Source organism: Panthera onca, chromosome E2 (genome assembly GCF_046562875.1).
Source record: "Panthera onca isolate mPanOnc1 chromosome E2, mPanOnc1 haplotype 2, whole genome shotgun sequence".
NCBI lineage: Eukaryota > Metazoa > Chordata > Mammalia > Carnivora > Felidae > Panthera > Panthera onca.
In genome coordinates this window covers 41,914,619-41,931,586 of record NC_138353.1, presented here as the reverse complement: position 1 = coordinate 41,931,586, position 16,968 = coordinate 41,914,619, and the positions used below count along the sequence as shown (strand labels likewise).

Below are 16,968 nucleotides of genomic sequence, written 5' to 3'. Positions count from 1 at the left end.
CGGTACGCAAATCCTGGGACTGCTTTGGGGGAACAATCTCCCTCCCTCCCTGCTTTTTCCACCTTTTTTTTTTTTTTTTTTTTTTTGTCTTTTTACAGTTACAGTTCACTGGCTTATTCTCAGACCTGAGATCCCATTTATGCCCTATGGCCCTGGAGGAGTCGCGATCATGCTAGAATGTCTATCATCATACCCCAGCCTTGCCTAAGGAGGAAGCACATTAAATAAACAACAGGATTTTCCCTTTAAAACAGACCCAGGTATAAATAGGGCAGCACCCATTAGGATCCTGATTCACCCCCACTGTCTGAGCCCCTTACCACCAGGCAGGGCAAAGTGAATTTGGGGAGATAGGAGTAGGGAGCAATATTTAGAGCCAGGCTTCTTCCCTCCCCCCTCCCTACCTGCTTTCCTTCCTTCCTTCCCTTCAGCTTTCTTCCCTTCCTTCCTTCCTTCCTGCCATTCATTCACCCAATACTTAATTAAGTCATCATTCACTCACTCAGCCACTCGGTGACTCACTCCTTCCATGTGGGTCAGCATTTCTCAAAGTGTGCTCCATAAGGAGCACTTGGTGGGGTTTGTAATCAGTCTTATGGGAGTAACAGTTTCCTGTGGCCAAATAGATTCTGCTGGTTTAATTACGGTCCCTCGGCTTCTCGGCTTTAGGACTTCTCACAGAGCAGGTGTGAGTTGCTGGGAGGGAGCGGCATGCGTTCTATCTCCCAACTTCTTAGATGCGGGGTCCCTTTCCATGTTCTCCTGTGCTATTTGGGGGAAGTGCTATCCTTGAGCAGCCAGCCCGTGTCCCTGGTCCATGCCAGCCTGGGGGCTTCGGAAGCAAAGGAGATAAAGTCCCTGCCCTTGGGTGGCTCGCAGCCTGGAGAGCCCCACTGAGGGGGTGTTATGACCTTGTAGTAACACCACCGAGCATTCTTTAAAAAATTGTTTTAATGTTCATTCATTTTTGAGAGAGAGAGACAGAATGTAAGCGGGGGGTAGGTACAGAGAGAGAGGGAGACACAGAATCTGAAGCAGGCTCCAGGCTCCGAGCTGTCAGCACAGGGGCTCAAACTCATGAACTGCGTGCGAGATCATGACCTGAGCCGCAGTTGGATGCTCAACCGACTGAGCCACCCACGCTCTCTACACAGACGAGCATTCTTGATCCTCAGGTTGCTTTGTGACTCTGCTGGCCTCCTGGCCCTCCAGTCACCGGGAAGGGCATCTGCCTTGTTCTTGGCCTTGGACCTGCCTGAGACCTGGGCTCACCACATCTGGGAGCTCTCTGCTTCCTGTCTCTAGCTCCCCTGCCTCCTGCAGTCTTTGCTGAGCTCAGTGGCCAGGGAGATTCCTGTCCCTGTGGTTGGGAAGTCACTTCCCAATTGGAGTACTGCTTGAAAATGGACCCCGCTACATTCCATTCTGGAATGTAGTGGGTGTAAATCTCTCATTTCTCTCTTCCTGCTGCTTCAGTTCATCATATCTTCTCTGACTTTGACCCTGTGGCCTCCCTCTGGTGAGGACCCTTGTGATCACCTTGGGCCCACCTGGATGACCCAGGATAATCGCCTCATTTCAAGGTCCTTAATCACACCTGCGAAGTGTCTTTGCCACGGAAGGTAACGTATTCCCAGGTTCTGGGGATTCAGGCCTGGACACCTTTGGAGGACATAGTTTATCACACCCAAACTATCTGAAACCCAAGGCCATGCTTTTTCCTTGATACCAAAGATTTGTAAGAGCACTGAATGGAAATGGCAGATTTGGGGGAGGGGGATATACAGAGTTGCAGGCCACCGAGTTGTGCTGAAGAGGCAGTCACCAGGCCAAGGAAGGTGGTGGTGGTGGTGGTGGTGTGTGTGTGTGTGTATAAAACAGTTTGTATCTTTTTTCCTATTCATAGCCAAAGTTTAACAACTTGGTACACACAAGTTAATCTCCGCCACCACACCCACACCGTGTGTTAGTTACTTATCGATGTAACGACTTCATACTTTCTGGACATCTTGCTCCTCGGTTCTCAGGGAACCCATCGTGCCTGTGAACCATCTCTCCAGGGTGGACCGAGATCACGATGGGGGAAGCCGGGCAGGATGCCCGGAACCATTCCCCTCCCTGTGCTCTCGGTGCTGGGGTCAGCTCAGCTCCTCCAGTGCCTGCTTCCTCCCCACTGGGCCTCTGTAGCCTCTTGAACTGTGGGCTTTGTGTTCACACTTTCTGGGCCCTCGGGGAGTAACTGGCTTAGTGAGAACCTGCTTTCTCTGCCTGCCAGGGTGACTAACTTTGGTGACAATGCCAGGGGCAGAGGGAGGTGAGGGGAGCACTGGGGATATGTTGGGGGGGCTGGTCCTGAGGCCCAGAGAAGGAAAGGATCTGGCCGAAGGTCACACAGTGAGCTGATGACAGAAGAGGGGGCAGCCAAGCATCCTGGGTCCTAGCACCTAGCCTTCCCTCAGAGCTGTCCCTGCTGCCCAGAGCCTCCCAAATCCCCTGCCAAGCCTAGCAGCTCAGAGGCCACGGGGAGAACAGGGGTGGGCGCTGTCTGGTCTGGGGCTCCCAGGTCTGGACCGCTGTACTTACTGTCCTCAAGGCCGTGAAACACAGGGAGGAATCTGTTTCCATCAGAATTGAACTGAATATTCTCGCTAGTTGTCCACTCCACAAACCGCCACCTCCCCCCACCCGGGGCCCACCACCCGGAGAAGAACCAGCTTGAATCCTGACCCTGGGCCCCCAGTCTGGCAAGGATGGTTGAGACACGCAGGAACAGTCCAGCAAGGGAAGGGCTGGGGGGAGGGGGAGATGTCGGAGCCCGGCAGTAAGATAACCCTTGAGGCTGGATCATGAGCCTGCCAACATAGACTTGGGGTGCCCACAGCCACTGCTCCTGTGGGAGGATGAAGGTGGGCAGCAGAACCAAGAGAGACCATACACCTGCCCATATTCTTGGACTGCCTGGATCTGGCCATGCCTGAAGTCAGAATTGTCACTTAGACAATTTAGTTCTGTGAGCCAGTAAATATCCTTTCTTGCTTAAGAAGTTTCAAATTGGGTTTCTGTCTCTTGCAGTGAGTCACGGGAGTGGGTGACGGTGCTCAGAGCTTGCCGGGGGGTGGAGGGTTCCCCCAAAGCCGCCTTCTTTTACCCTGTAATCCAAATAGTGCCAGTTTTGTGGTGGGTCATGGATCAGGCAGCCACAAGCTAAGGAGCAGAAGGCTGGGCGGCCCCAGGACCACAGGGGTCAGGCGGGTGGGGAGTCGGTGTGGCATGGCTGGGGCCGTGACCGTTGGGCCTGGGCGCCTGGAGCCCCGGGATTCCTAGGAGAGACGCCGAGCAGGCACAGCTGGGCTGGGACCCTGGGGGCAAGGGCGTGCCCAGCCTGCTGCAGCCCGGAAATACCGGCCTGACCCCGGTAATTGGCTCTGACTGAGAGAGTTCACCTGGCCTGAGAGGTTCAGCGTGAGGTCAAGCAGAGCAGAGCCCATGACAGAAGATTTGCCGTCTCACGCATCGAAGCTGCCTGTCCTTCCACGGTTCGTGGCCCACAACCTGGTCAGTCATCAGGTGGACACCAGCGGTGACGCCTGAATTGAGTGGGTGGCCTTGGAGTGTGCATGTGGGACCCCGGAGGGTGTGAGCTCTGAGTGTGGGGGCACTAGTGTGTGTGCCCCAAAGCCACCTGCGCAAGCGTAGTGGGAGCTGAGTGATGCTCCACGTGGGCGTGTGTCTGAGGGTATCGCGAGGAACTTGGTGTGAGAGAGCCCTGGGTGTGTATGTGCGGGTGGGCTTGGCCAGGTGGAGCCGGTCGGTGTCCCAAGGAGCAGCTGCGGGCAGCCATACGTTGTATCAACGGTCCTTCCTCCGTCTGGTGATTTCTGCTGCGCGTGTGAGGCAGATGTTGTTGACGCCCTGTCCGAGACCCTGGAACGCACCGTGTCCATAGGTACTGGCACAGTGGCAGACCATGCTGACAGTGGAGAGGACTTTATCTGCCAGCAGCTGCAACCCCCCTGTCTGAAGACTTTCTCTGGCCAGAGAAGTCCGCTCAGCTGCACAGGGGGGCAGGGCTAATGTTCTCCAAAGGGTGGCCTCCAACAGTGACCCTTGAGAGTCTGAGAGCCAGTGGGAGAAATCCACCCCCTCTTCCTGGCAGGGGGCTGTGAGGTGTGCTCTCCACTTCGTGCCCCTCGGAAGGGGACCCGCGTGACCACAACACCCTGAATTGGCTTCCTTCCCTTCCTTGTTTCACGGCCCCCTCGCTTTTGGTGCTTCCCGGGTCACCTTCCTCATCAATCCCTTGCACCCTCCTCCTGTCCCAGGGTCTGGTCCTGCCCCCTCCTGTTCCTGCCATCCTGAGAATTGTCACCTCCGATCTCACTGGGGCCCTAATGAGCCCCAGGCTGAGCCCACTGCCTGGGGTGTGCTCTTTGGCTCCAACTGTCAGGCCCTGGCAGAGAGAGGGGGCTAGTTTCCTTGTAAGAGTGTGCAGAAGGACATTGCATGTGGCACTGTATGTGGACACGGGCTGTGTCATGGATGGGGGAGGCAGGAAATGCCAAGCCCACCCCATCCAGGGGGATCCTGTGTGTTGTTGGAACCGGGTGTTGGCGTGGGGTGGTTCAGGTTGGGGTCAGCACGGGACTGGACACCATCACCATGAGGGCCGCTACATTCGTTCCCAGGGAGAGGGCCCCAGAGCACAGAGGTGGCACCCGAGCCACTCACAGTGGTGTTTCAGACCAAGGAATAATTATTTTGCATACGGGGAGATGGGCTTAGGGCATCAGGCTGTTGTGCCCAGAGAGAGAAACTGACGAGCAGGAGGGACTCCTGAAAATGGAATGCTTGAATGGTTAAACCTCATGGAACGTCGCAAAGGTGGCAGACCAGCTCAAAACCCAACCAAGTCCTGTCTCCAACTGCTAATGTCCGCGGTCAGTAGATTTGGAAGTGGGAGAAGGGAAGTGCTCCTCTCCAGGGGCCCGACATGTTTGCTTTGAGCACTGACAGCAGGCAGCCAGCAGGTGGCAGTGTGGGCTTGGACTGGATGCAGGACGGCTAGGACCTGGCCTTTCCTCAGGACGGATCCGCTTTCAGGGCGTTCAGGGGTCTAGGACTATGCTGGTGGAGGCCGCTTGAGTCTGAGTGGGAGGGCAGGATGACAGTGGAAGGGAACCAGCCTCTGTCAGCCAAGGGACCAACCACCAAAGCTGAGAGCACGGGAAAGAATCTTTTCAAGGAAAAGGAAACAACTCACTTCAGTCCAATTACAAATTCTCCCACCCCCTTTCTCGGAGTTGAAGAAGCCATCAGGGTGCTGAGAGTCAACCGCTGTGAAAGGAAGATGTGCAGTCCCTGGTGTTCCCGGAGTCAAGTCCAAAACTTATGGCCTGTCTTGGTGACGTTTACGCTGGACAAGTCTCTGAGAGAGGATGTCCGGTTTCAGTGAGGTTAAGAAAAAAAAAGGAACTCGTGTAAGGCACCGACTCGCCAAATATCCATGTCAATAGGAAAGTGATGCTTCCAGGACTGCCCATCTTGGGGGAAATAAGATATTTCAGTTTGCTGCTGTTTGTTTTGTCAGATGGTGCGAGCCCACTCGCTGCCCTGCACCCCCCCCCCCCCCCCCCCCAGTCCATGCACTCTTTGAGAATGTTATTTCTTGCAACATTTTTATTGATATGATATATTTATTTTGAACACAGAAAAGATACATTGTTGCTTATGTAGCGCTTAATCCAGGAACAAGAAAAGCTGTTTAGCTCCACCCCTCAAACACTGATGAGTACTGAGGGATTTTAATCTTTTTTTCCCCCCCAGTACTCTCTAGGGTTGCAGAAGCAGGATGCATTTCTTAAAAGTCTCATCCCTGGAGTGCATTTAAAGGCTATACAGTACAACAGACAGATATTTTTTGCCTAGAAAACAGTACACCACAGAGGCGGACAGAACTGCTTGTAAACAAGGTCCCTTTCCTGGTGGGAGTCGGGCGTGCCAGGATGCCACAGAACCTCTGGACGGATTTCTTTCAGTTCTGCACCAGAAGAAATCCTATTTCTACAGAAAATAAAATTCACGATTGCCATCCTGGATACCCTCCTTCTCAAGAAAGGGATTACTGAAATATCTTAGCCCTTCAATAGAGGAATTGGAATGTGGGTAGGGGATGGATGGGGGTGGGGGGCAGGGTGGGCTCCAGGCTCCACTTCCTGCCGTCGGCAATGCTGGCGGGACATTCTGTGAAGATGTTCGGCTGCCCCTCTCTGGCAGGCTGGGTCTTCAGAAATCAGCTCTGTTAGTTGCGTGGTCTCGGATGGGATTTGCTGGGATTTGTGGGCCACTCTATGAGCAGTCATGCCCATATATCTCCTTCTGTGGAGCCCCTGGCAGTGAGGCCCAGATGCGGCCTCTCGTGGTGGCATGCTAGTATTTAGGGGGCCCGCTTCCCCTTTCTTGTACGTCTGCACACACCCTGGAGGGCAGGACCAGAACACATCGGCTCATTATTCTCAACCAGGAGCGGCCACCCAGGAGGACAGCCCACACTTGGGTCATAATGGTCATCTGGGCACGCACACTTCGCAAGGGGCCACTTCTTTGCCTCAGAGCTGTGCCTAGGCCGCCTTCCTCTTCTTCGAAGACCCTCAGCCCTGGGCAGTGTTTGGACTGACATGGGGACAGCTCTGACCCACCACCACCATCGTCACACGCCCACCAAGGACCCTGCTTATCACCTGCCGCTTGGGGTGGGGGCCTCCTAAATAACTCCGCCAGCACAACCAGGCTGCGGGCGCTGGGTTAGGGAGGGGGCAAGGTGGGTGGTGAGGACCTCCAGGTTGTGCCTGAGCCCCCAGACCCGTGTCCCTTGCCCCATAAGTGGCAGGGTGGTGATGTTGTGGCTGCCCTGGAATTGAGGGAGAGGTACAGTGTATAGCTGAACCTCACTGAAGCCTGTCTCACCAGCCAGGAGGGCACGCTGCTCCGCAGTGGAGGGGGCGAGCGGCTGACCTGGGATGGTCGAGCAGTTTCTGGAGGCAGAATCAGAATTTGGGCACAGCCTGCCAGGTGAGGGCAGAGGCAAACAGGCCAGGGAGAGGGACGAGCAAGCTCTTGTCCCTTCTCCACCTGTCTTCTCCCAGCATTGTCTGCAGAGGCATGGCCAACAGGCTGGGGAGGAGACGGGAGGTCAAGAAAGCTTCATTTTTAATGAAACCTTAGCAGATGGTTTTGTGTGGATGTTGGGGGGGGGGCTGTGTGTATGCACATGTCTGTACATGTGTGGTGCATATCTGGATGTGTGTGTGTGCACATGGGTGTGTCAGTGTGTATGTGTGTGTACGACTGTGTATATGTGTGTGCATGTGGGAGTGCTGTGTGTGCATATCAGTGTATGTGTGTGTGTGCATGCCCTTGTGTGTGTGTGTGTGTGTGTGTGTGTGTGTGTGTGTGCACGCCCTTTGTGGCTCAGCCCGAGGGACCGGGAGGACCTAGCTAGCTGGGTCACTCACAGAATCCTTTCTGGGCCAGAGACCAGGGCCCAGGTTGTGATGGGTGAGCCCTGGGGGCTCCTTGGCCCTGGTTCTGGTCCTGGCAGCGGCAGCAGACCTGATGGGGGGTTGACCCCACACACAGCCTCATAAGGGGGCAGGGTATCCATGGAGACGGTGCGGAGGCCACCCTGGCCCAGGATCCTCTGTGCCTGCTGGTGACGGCCACCGCCCACATCGATGATGCCATCCAGCACGGGGTAGGAGTCGGTCAGCGAGTAGGGTGGTGGTGCATCCGTGGGGATGTACAGCTGGGTGGCACCTGGCCCCATACACTCCTCATAACTACAAGAGAAGAGGTTCCCTCAGGGCCCTGCAGAACCTGGCCTTAGGGGCAGGTGCAGATGTCTTTCCCCAAGGGCCGGGAGCCCATCAGTAGGGACAGCTGCCCTGGTGTGGACCAAGCCAGGCCTCTGCCATGCCGGCTCTAATGAAACCCTCAACTCCCCCAGGAAAGGCACCCTAGAACCACTGAGGCCGGATTCTGGTCCTGAACTTGTGTGGATATGGGGGGACCTGTCACCGAACCCTGGGTCTCAGACTGCTCAGAACAACCGTGGCCCCTGCTGATGGAGCATCTTCCGGTGTGAGCAGTGCTGGTGGGAGCAACCTCGGGCTGCCTGACCCTCCTGGGTCTCAAGTCACCCCAAAGTGGCCCTTCCGGACCCGTAGCTGCAGGGCTACAAAAGCACCCACTGCTCCCCAGGGGGTAAAGGGTGATGGGGTTATATGGCTGCTTCTGGGGCCTGAGGGGTCTCCTGGTAGGGAGGTGATGGAGGCCCTGACCTCTCTTCTTTTTTCAAATACTAACCTGTGGGTGATCTGCCGAAGGGGGGCAGGGAGAATCCAAAGCCCCCCCCCCCCCCCCCCAGAGAAGAATCCCCCAATGGCACAGTCCCACCTCATGGCCACGGGTGCAGTTTGGACATAATGACCCCTGACCCAGTGGGTGTGATTTGGGCTTTGAGTGCATAGTAAGGAGCTGGGGCCTGGACCCTCTACTCTCGACCCCAGTCTGAAGGAGCTGAACTTTTCTCTTCCTTCTCTAGTGTCTTGTGGTGACATCTGTTGAGTCTATCTGCCCCACTGGGACCTGCTTGGTCAGGAGATGGCCACACCCACTGAGAAGATATTTTCTGCATTTACACGATTTAGGGGAAGTGTTGCTATTTCCCCTGGTGGCTGGGGATTCACACCCAGTGGCCCTCCCTCTCATGGCCTCCTCCTTCAAGTGGCCTGCTTACCCTGGGGGAGAATCTGGGTACAGGTCTCGAAGCACTGTGACATCCACGTCCCCATCAGAGCTGAGATCTAAGGGCGGGGACCAGTCTTCGACAGGGCTGCAGCTGTAGCGAATCCTGTGGCTCGAGCGGCTGTAGGTCCCATCAGACACTGCAGAGGACAGACAGTCAGCCTGGGCTTCAGGCCGGGGCCAGGGAGGTCCTTACATGTCTACCTGAGGCCACTGAGACTCTGTTTTCTCCAGCTCACCGCCTGGTCCCTCGCCAAGCACAGCTGCCTACCATCCTCTCAGAGATAGCCCCAGAATGTGAGCACTGATGCTGCACTGGGCATGGGGTCTCAGAGAGAAAGTGGGGCTCCCAGGGCGGTAAGCAGCCTGGCCTGGGGACAGCTCCGTACTGAGCAGTGTGTTATGAGATTTGATAGATGCAGTACCAGTCCTGTGTCAGAGATGGGCCGACCCAGCCTGGAGGTCGGGGAGGGCTTCCTGGAGGAGGGGCTCCTAAAGCTGAGTCTTATCTAGGAATTCGCCAAGAGAAGGGGGACAGGCAAGGCAGAGGGAACAGACCAGCTTGAGCCAAGGAAGGAGATTAGAAAGAAGAGTGTGGTGTGAAACGGAAGCTTTGAACTATGGAGAAAGGCTGGGCATGAAATTGGAGAGTTAGGGAGTGAGAGCTACAGAGGTCTCTGGGGTCAGGCCTCCCTACTCCCTGCACACATCATTCACTGCAATTATCCAAGAGAAAAGGTGCTTCTATGATTTCTAATGACTCCATATACTGCATTCTCTTCTGTGCGTGCGTGCGTGTGTGTGTACACATCACATATCAGCACATCAAAGGCTCTGAGAAGTCCTGCAGCTGAGAAACACATTTGACTGTGCTTATGCAACATCTGACGACAGAATCTTCTTTTCTTAGATCTAGTAACACTGCTTAGGAAGTGCTGATAGAGCACAATCTTCTCATTCTACCAGTGTGGTTCAGAGAGGCTCAGTGACTTGCCAGAGGCCACACAGCAAATTATTGGTAGGGCCAGAGGGCAGCTGGATATCCTGTCTCCTCACTCTCAGCTCTCCATCGCCCCGTTTCTGACAGTTCTAGTAGGGGCTATGGGACAGTGGGAGCTGCAAAGATGACTGAGGCATGAAGTCTCCCTGCCCACAGTGGGCTCTCAGATGGCTCCTCCCCTCAGAGAGCAGGACTCAACACCAGGGGCGGGGCTTATCTGTCTGGGGTGGGGCTCATGACCTTTCTTTTAGATCAGCAGCACTGTCCGTCCCCATTCTACAGGCAGACTAAAAAGCTGAGGCTCAGGGTCATGGAGCTGGAATTCCCGCGCAGTCTGTATAACCATAAAGACTGCTCTTTCTTCCCTAATTTCTTTTTCCCACTCATGATACCATGGTGAGTAGAAAAATCTGGACGTGAAACTCTATCTGCAGATGTAATCCCAAGGTTATCTACTGACATCGAGAAAGCTCTCAGAAGAGAATATTCCAAACACATTAACAGTGGCTCTGTCTTGACGACAGGATTGTGACCCTTATTTTCTTCTTTAGATTTTATGTATTTTAAAATTTTCCATGGTGAACACATATTACTTTTGTACTAGGGAAAAGGTACCCAATAACGCATGCTATAAAAAGGAGCTGAAATGAGATTTGTTTCCCTTTAGGGCAGCAGCTGAAGGGTGAGAATTTCTGGAAGAACTTGAGGAAGAAACTCGGGAAAGAAGGAAGCGTGAAACAAGGCGAAGACTGAAGTGGAGCCTAGGCCTTGGGGCTCCGGTGCCGGGGAGGGCCCCCTCCACCATGCAGGGGGTTGTGGCTGTCCAAACCCCGGAAGGCAGAGGCCGGTCCCTGGAACCAAGTGGGAGTGGCCCTGGTAGGTAGGCCTAAGAGCTGATGAGGCCAAGCCACACTGCCGTTCGTTCGCCTCTCTCCGTGGCTGCTTTTCTTGGGCATCCTGGGGGCTCAGCAACTTAGGGAGACTGGGACTGCTCTGAGGCGCTCACCTAGCTCAGACCCCAACTCCGAAATGACCCAGCTCACTCCCAACAGAGCTCCTGAGGAACAGTTGGAAAGACTCCCCTGACCCCTCATTTGAACTCCCCAAATTACTTTCTTAGTAATTTCTCCTTCCCCATCTTCCATGTCAGCACAGATCCAGATGGTCCAGGCCTCCAGAAGCGCCCCTAACCCCCTCATGGAAAGTGACACCCCTTATCCCTTTCTTTACCAAAAGTAAGAAACACCTTGGTTCATGATTTAGCCCAAACCCCAGTGCACATCCCTTGACAAGCCTGGGAGTGGGGAGCAGGAATTTACATCCATGGGCACCTCCTGTGTGCTATCCTCATGACCACACTCACCCTCACAACCGTGGGGGCACGGTGGCCATCTCCTGCTCTCAGGTGTAGAAACTGAGAGGTGGGGCCACTTTCTCCAAACCCCAGCAAGTAAGAGGAGAGCAGATCTGTCTCCTAAAACGCAAGATCTTTCCATCTTATGGAAATAGGGTTTCTTTCTTTCTTTCTTTCTTTCTTTCTTTCTTTCTTTCATTCATTCATTCATTCTCAGTCATTTATTGGCTCTTCTTTCTGTGCCTGGCCAGACTGCAGGAGGGTCCTGTGGATAGGCGGAGGAGGGCCAGCTTGGTTCTGAGGGCAGTGGGGAGCCACTGAGGGGTGTCGAGCGGAGGCTGGAAGTGTCCACAGTTCAGGATCCCTGTGTACCCACCCATCATATACATGACTCACCTGTGGTGCACAGTGAGTGGTTGAACAACTTCCCCGAGGTTTTACAGTGGGATATGGAAGTTGAAGGCCATTTTGGAATCTGGGGTCTGAGGGGCCCATAAGCCCTCAAGGAGAAATACCTGGGGGGGGGCCTGGCCGAGGCTGATGGGTGGTGCTAGAAGCTGGCAGGTGGCTGAGATGGAGCGGGGAGGGCCCTCTCCAGAGGGCCCAGGGCCAAGGGTTGGGCTCTGAGGGACCTTGATATTCCTTTCCTCAGAGAATGGGAATCTACAAAAAAGTCTGAGAAGAAGCAGGCAGTGTGGCAGGAGTGAGACCAGGAGAGCCTCGATCACTAGCACCAGGGGGAGGGGGTGTCTGTAGGACAGAGGGGCCCCCAGTGCCAACAGGTGGGTGCTTGTGGGTGCTCTGCTATTTTGTTCTCCCCACGGCTGCGCACCACAGCAGGCTTCCTTCTCCTCCTTGGCATCTTTCCAAGGCTCCTGGCTGCCTCTGTGTTCCCTCCAGAAGGCCGGAGGAAGCTGTGGGGGGCATCAGTGCCTCTGGGCTCCCCACTGGGGCCCCAGGGAGGTGCCAAGGCAAGAGCTGAGAAGAGAAGTGGGGCAGGGAGGCGGGAGCCCCCAAAATGGGTACCCATCGTGACAGGGACGCAGGGCTGCTGTCTGTCAGCACACGGTAGCAGAGGCCTGTCCCCAGACTTGGCCTGGCTCTGACCTGCCGTCAACCCACCTACTCCAGAGATCAGGGCCAGGGCCTTGCTTGTGTGGCACTGGCCCTGTGACCCCCAGGGCCATTTGCCTCCTCGAGGCCAAGGCTGACCTCTCAAACTTCAGCTTGGGATCTACCGTGGGCCCCTCTCCTATGCTCTAAGTACCAGGCCCAGGCCTGGTGCTTTCAGGCTGTTCAACAAGCTGCTTTGGTTGCCCAGTCTTTAAAATGGGCTAACACAGCTCTTGCCGTGAGGAGGAAATGAGGTCGTTCCTACCCTTGCCCGTGGAGCATGTTCTCTGGGTCAGATCCTGTGTGGGGCTATGGGCCCGGCTGGGTGAGAGCTACTCACAGGCCCTGCTCTCCTTGATGTAACACAGCCCTGCTTTCCCTGTCATCCCATGACAGGAGCATTGGGAGAAGTGTGGGTAAGTCAAGGAAGTGCAGGGAAGGGTGATTCAACCCTGCCTGGAAGGGATGAGGGGGCCAGAGCAGCTCCCAAAGGGAAATGACATTTGAATTGTGTCTGGAAGGACAAGCAGGCTTTTGTCAGTGGGGTAAGTACAGGGAATGGCATTCTCGGCCTAGGAATGGCATGTGCAAAGGAGTGGAGTTGGGAAGGAGCACAAAAGAAGTGCTTGGGGACAAGCTGGAGGAAGGGACGTCAAGAGTGGGGCCATGGGAGGCCGGCAGGGTGGCCATCCTGGGCCTGACCAGCAGCATAGTGGGAGGCTGAGAGTGGGACCTGGGCTCCTTGCCGGGGGTGGGCATTCTCTGGGCAGGAGTCTTGCCCTCCCTGAGGGTCAGGCTGGTCTGGGAAATGCTCCTGGCTTGGCTTCTTGGGGAGTCCTTGGCTTCTGGGGACTCTAGAGGACACTGGGCTGGCTGAGCTTTCAACATCTGCTTTATTAATGCTGACTTTTCTGTTTAGTCTCCATTGTTGGGCAGTGAGGGTGAACCACTGATCCCTGCCACGGTGATGTCTCTCCGTGTCTTGTCCAGAGGCCCAGCTTCCTGCTCTTGGACTTCTCCTGACGGCATTGCCACAGGAGCAACATCCAGGTCTGAAGGGCCCCTTGGTCTTGAGTGTGTCTGCCAGACAGTGCCCTGAGCTCATGGCAGGGCCCCTGCTGGCATTGCCCCCACACCAGCAACCTCCCTCAGGGGCGTGAGCACCGGCTCCTCCAAGGCAGTGCTGTGCAGTGATTATCCTGCAGGAATCCAGATCAGGCCACCTGGGCTCAAATCTGGGGTCCACCTGGCTGTGTGACCCTAGGTAGGTTACTTAGCCACCCTGCTTTGGTCTGAATGTTTCTTTCCACCCCCTCACCCATTCGTATATTGAAATCTGAACCTCCAAGGTGCTACTAATTGGGGGTGGGGCCTTTGGGAGGTGATTACGTCATGAGGGTGGACCCCTTATAGTTGGGATCGGTGTCCTGAGACCACAGAGAGCTAGCTTGTCCCTTCTACCATGTGAGGACACAGGGAGAAGGCTCCCCTATGAGCCAGAGGCAGGCCCTCACAAGATACCAAATCTGCAGGTGCTTTGATCTTGGGAGTCCCCAGCCTCCAGAGCTGAGGAATAAATTTCTCTTGTTTACAAGCCTTCTGGTTTATGGTATTTTTGTTACAATAGCCTGAATACCCCAACCTCAACTTCCTTATCTGTGAGTTGGGAAGGCAATAAACAGCAGCTGCCTCCAGGACTGCTGCGAGGATTAAATGAGATTCTGCTTGAGAAGGGCCAGACCTGCAGTGAGCGCCCACCTCCCTGTTTCTACCTGCTTTAGCACACCAACTGTGGGTATCCTTAATCGCTAAAAGGTGTCACCTTCCTCAATCAGTTAACTGTGTGGCAAGGGACAGGAAGTGGCCCAAAGCTTCCGGCTAATCAGGGCGTGTTGGGAGGGGGCTGTGGATTTCAGGCCTCCCAAGGTCCAGGCTGATGAGATCCCATCTAACCTGTTTTTAAATTTTTCCTTTCTTTCTTTCTCTCAAGCTCTGTCTGCCCTGTAGGAGGGAAGGCTCTTGGGCCCTGCCACGGCTCTGGAGCCTCCAGATTGCCTACTGTATAGTGTGATGGTGGCCTCTGGGGATATACCACCCCCAAAGTCCGGCAGAGGTCCCATCAGGCCTCAGGGCAGGCTTTTTCCTGCCATTGACAATGGTCTGAGAATTGAATGGATTGAGTTCCTTCCTGCGGCTTTTAGATAACTGGCCCCTTCCAAGTGTAAGGCAGAGTCAGGTGGCTGTAATCTGTAAAAAGTTCAGGCCTTCTGGCCAGATGGACACTTCTGGAATGGGTCGGCCAAAGAATTGCAACCAAATCTGTGTAAGGGTAATTCCCCTAATGGGGAAACTCTCAGACCAGTTCTGTTTGCATTTTGCCAGTTCTCTGGGGATAGATTCATTCACTCGTAATGCATGCCATCATTCATCCATCCACTTATTCATGTACCCATTCAACCCCCCCACTATCCATCCCTCTACCTTCCTATCTACCCATCTTCCGTCCATCCACACCTATCGCCTCTATCCATGCACTCGCACATCCCACCCAGTCCACACCTCTGTCCACCCCCCATCCAACCATCCATCCATCTCTTCATTCATCCACCTTTCACCCTCCCATTTAGCCATCCATCCCCCATCCCACCCACGCATCCGTCTTTCCATCCAGCTTCTGGTCCATCAGTGGACCACTCATCCCACCCAGTGCCCCCACCTATCCATGTCCTTACCCCCTACTGATCTTTCCTGTCATCCTGCTCCCCCATCCCTCTCTCCATCTGTCTCTCCATCCAGGCACCAGCTGGACCAGCTGTCAGTAAAGCCTGGACCAACAGTGGCCAAGGCTGGGGAGTAGCACCACATCCTCTCTTTGACCTTCAGCCTCACCCTTGGCAGACTACTGGACTTCTCAGGCCCCCAAGAGCATTCTGGTGAGTGCCTCTGGTCTCTTCCTGACCACTTCCTGGATGCCCTGCCAACCACCCTGCCCGCCCCCACCATGACAGGGCTGCCCCCTCCCCCACGGGTTGTCACAGCTGGATGGGAGGCTGGGCCCGGGGTGGACGGCAGCTCACCGTAGCCTTGCTCATACTCTCGATGGCGGCGGCGGCGGTGGTGATGGTGGTGGTGATGGTGGCGGCGGTGGCGGTGGCGGTGACGCTGGAGCCGGGCCTGCCGGTCCCTGCGGATGCTGCCAACGATGATGGTGATGCAGGAGAGGATGATGACCACACCTATGACTGCACTTGCCACCAGCACAGGAGACACGAGCAGGTGGCTGTGCTCCGAACTTTCTGAGAACGTGGGGTAGAAATAGCTGGTACGGTTGTAGCGAGCTACTGGGAACAAAGAGAGAGGACACTGAACTAAGGCACAGAACTGGCCACAATTTCTCCTCCATACATGCTGCCCTGGGAGTTATTTGTCCCTAAATAAGTGGAGGACCGTCTGGGGTCCGCCCCATGGACTGTGTCCTAGCTGTTCTCATGCCAGGGAGGAAGGGAGCAGCGCTGTGTCCTGCGGCCTGCGGGAGCCTCTGCCAATGGCGGCTGACTTCCCCTCCTCTCCTCTCCAGCCTCTGTCCTGAGAGCGCAGCTAACTCACAGATAGCAAAAGAGAAGCTCAGAGAGGGCAATGAACTTGCCCAAGCCACACAGCAAACGAGTGGCAGAGCTGAGGCTGGAACCCAAGACTCAGTACTAGACAGGGACTCCTTTCCACCAAGACATGAGGTTGGAAGGTCAGCATGACCTTACCAAGGTCTTGGCAAGGGGTGGGGAATGCACAGAAGGTCAAAGTATGAGGACCAACTCTGTTGGACTCTAACGCTGTCCTCCTGCTCCGGGGTGAAACCTTACCTGGGGCACTCTAGGGAGATCAAGTGGTAACTGACCCAGACGTGTCAGGGGGTCAGATCAGGTCAGATCAGATCAGAGGAGGCCTCCCAGAGTGACTATATTAATATTAGAAAAAAATAGACTTTAATCTAAAACAAAAAATGCCATTAGAGATGAGAGGGACATTTTATGACAAAGGGTCAACCCATCAGAAAGCTATAGCAATTATAAACATATATGCACCTAAGAACACAGTCCTAAGATACATGGAACAAAGGCTGAAGGGAGAAACCCACGATGCAACAGTAACAGTTGGAGACTTCAGTACCCCACTTTCAACAAGGTACAGAATTTGGTTTTGTGTCTGCTCTTGACTGGTTGTGACGGCTTAAGGTTTTGATGAAGTTCCAGCTTCTTATTTTTATTCCCTTGGCTGTCAGCTAGCTACCCTAAGCTAAAGTTTTCCATTTTTCTTCAAGACCCAGAGATGAAAGGTGGCAAAATGAGGCTCCCCGCCTTGTCCGTGTCTCAGGCAAAAGAGATCTGCTTCGGTCGTCCAGTATGACCTCAGTTTAGGAAGAATCAGTCTTTGGCTGTGGACATGGAACAAGCCCACCACTCTTCCCTCAAGCTGGGCCAGTGGCAGAAGCTACTGACAGTGGTTCTTTTTCCTGTTTGGTCCAGGAGGCAGCCTCAGCATCTTTTCCAACACAGCACTCCACAGAGTGATTATACCTGGGCATGAAATGGAGCTTTTGGCCCCACTCATCTAGTGTGACCTCAGTGCCCCAGGCTACCACTCCTGAGCTGGGGGCTAGGGCTTTGGCTTGGACTAGAGCTAAGCCAGTGGCCACCTGCTA

At 54.8% G+C, this 16,968-nt stretch overlaps 1 protein-coding gene across 2 annotated transcripts in view; it reads right to left on the bottom strand.

Moving 5' to 3' along the window:
• Window positions 1–5,669: 5,669 nt before the first annotated feature.
• The window catches only part of BEAN1 (brain expressed associated with NEDD4 1), a 37,023-nt gene continuing 25,724 nt past the window's right edge, over window positions 5,670–16,968 (bottom strand). Inside the window, exons 3-5 of one of the 2 annotated variants that reach the window (XM_060650597.3) lie at window positions 15,347–15,610; window positions 8,795–8,942; window positions 5,670–7,835 (exon numbers count right to left, since the gene is read on the bottom strand). In XM_060650597.3, the coding sequence (XP_060506580.1) occupies window positions 7,508–7,835; window positions 8,795–8,942; window positions 15,347–15,610 (740 nt within the window). In that variant the 3' untranslated portion in view covers window positions 5,670–7,507. The remainder of the gene's footprint in view (window positions 7,836–8,794; window positions 8,943–15,346; window positions 15,611–16,968) is intronic. The other variant, XM_060650598.3, reaches the window with a different exon arrangement.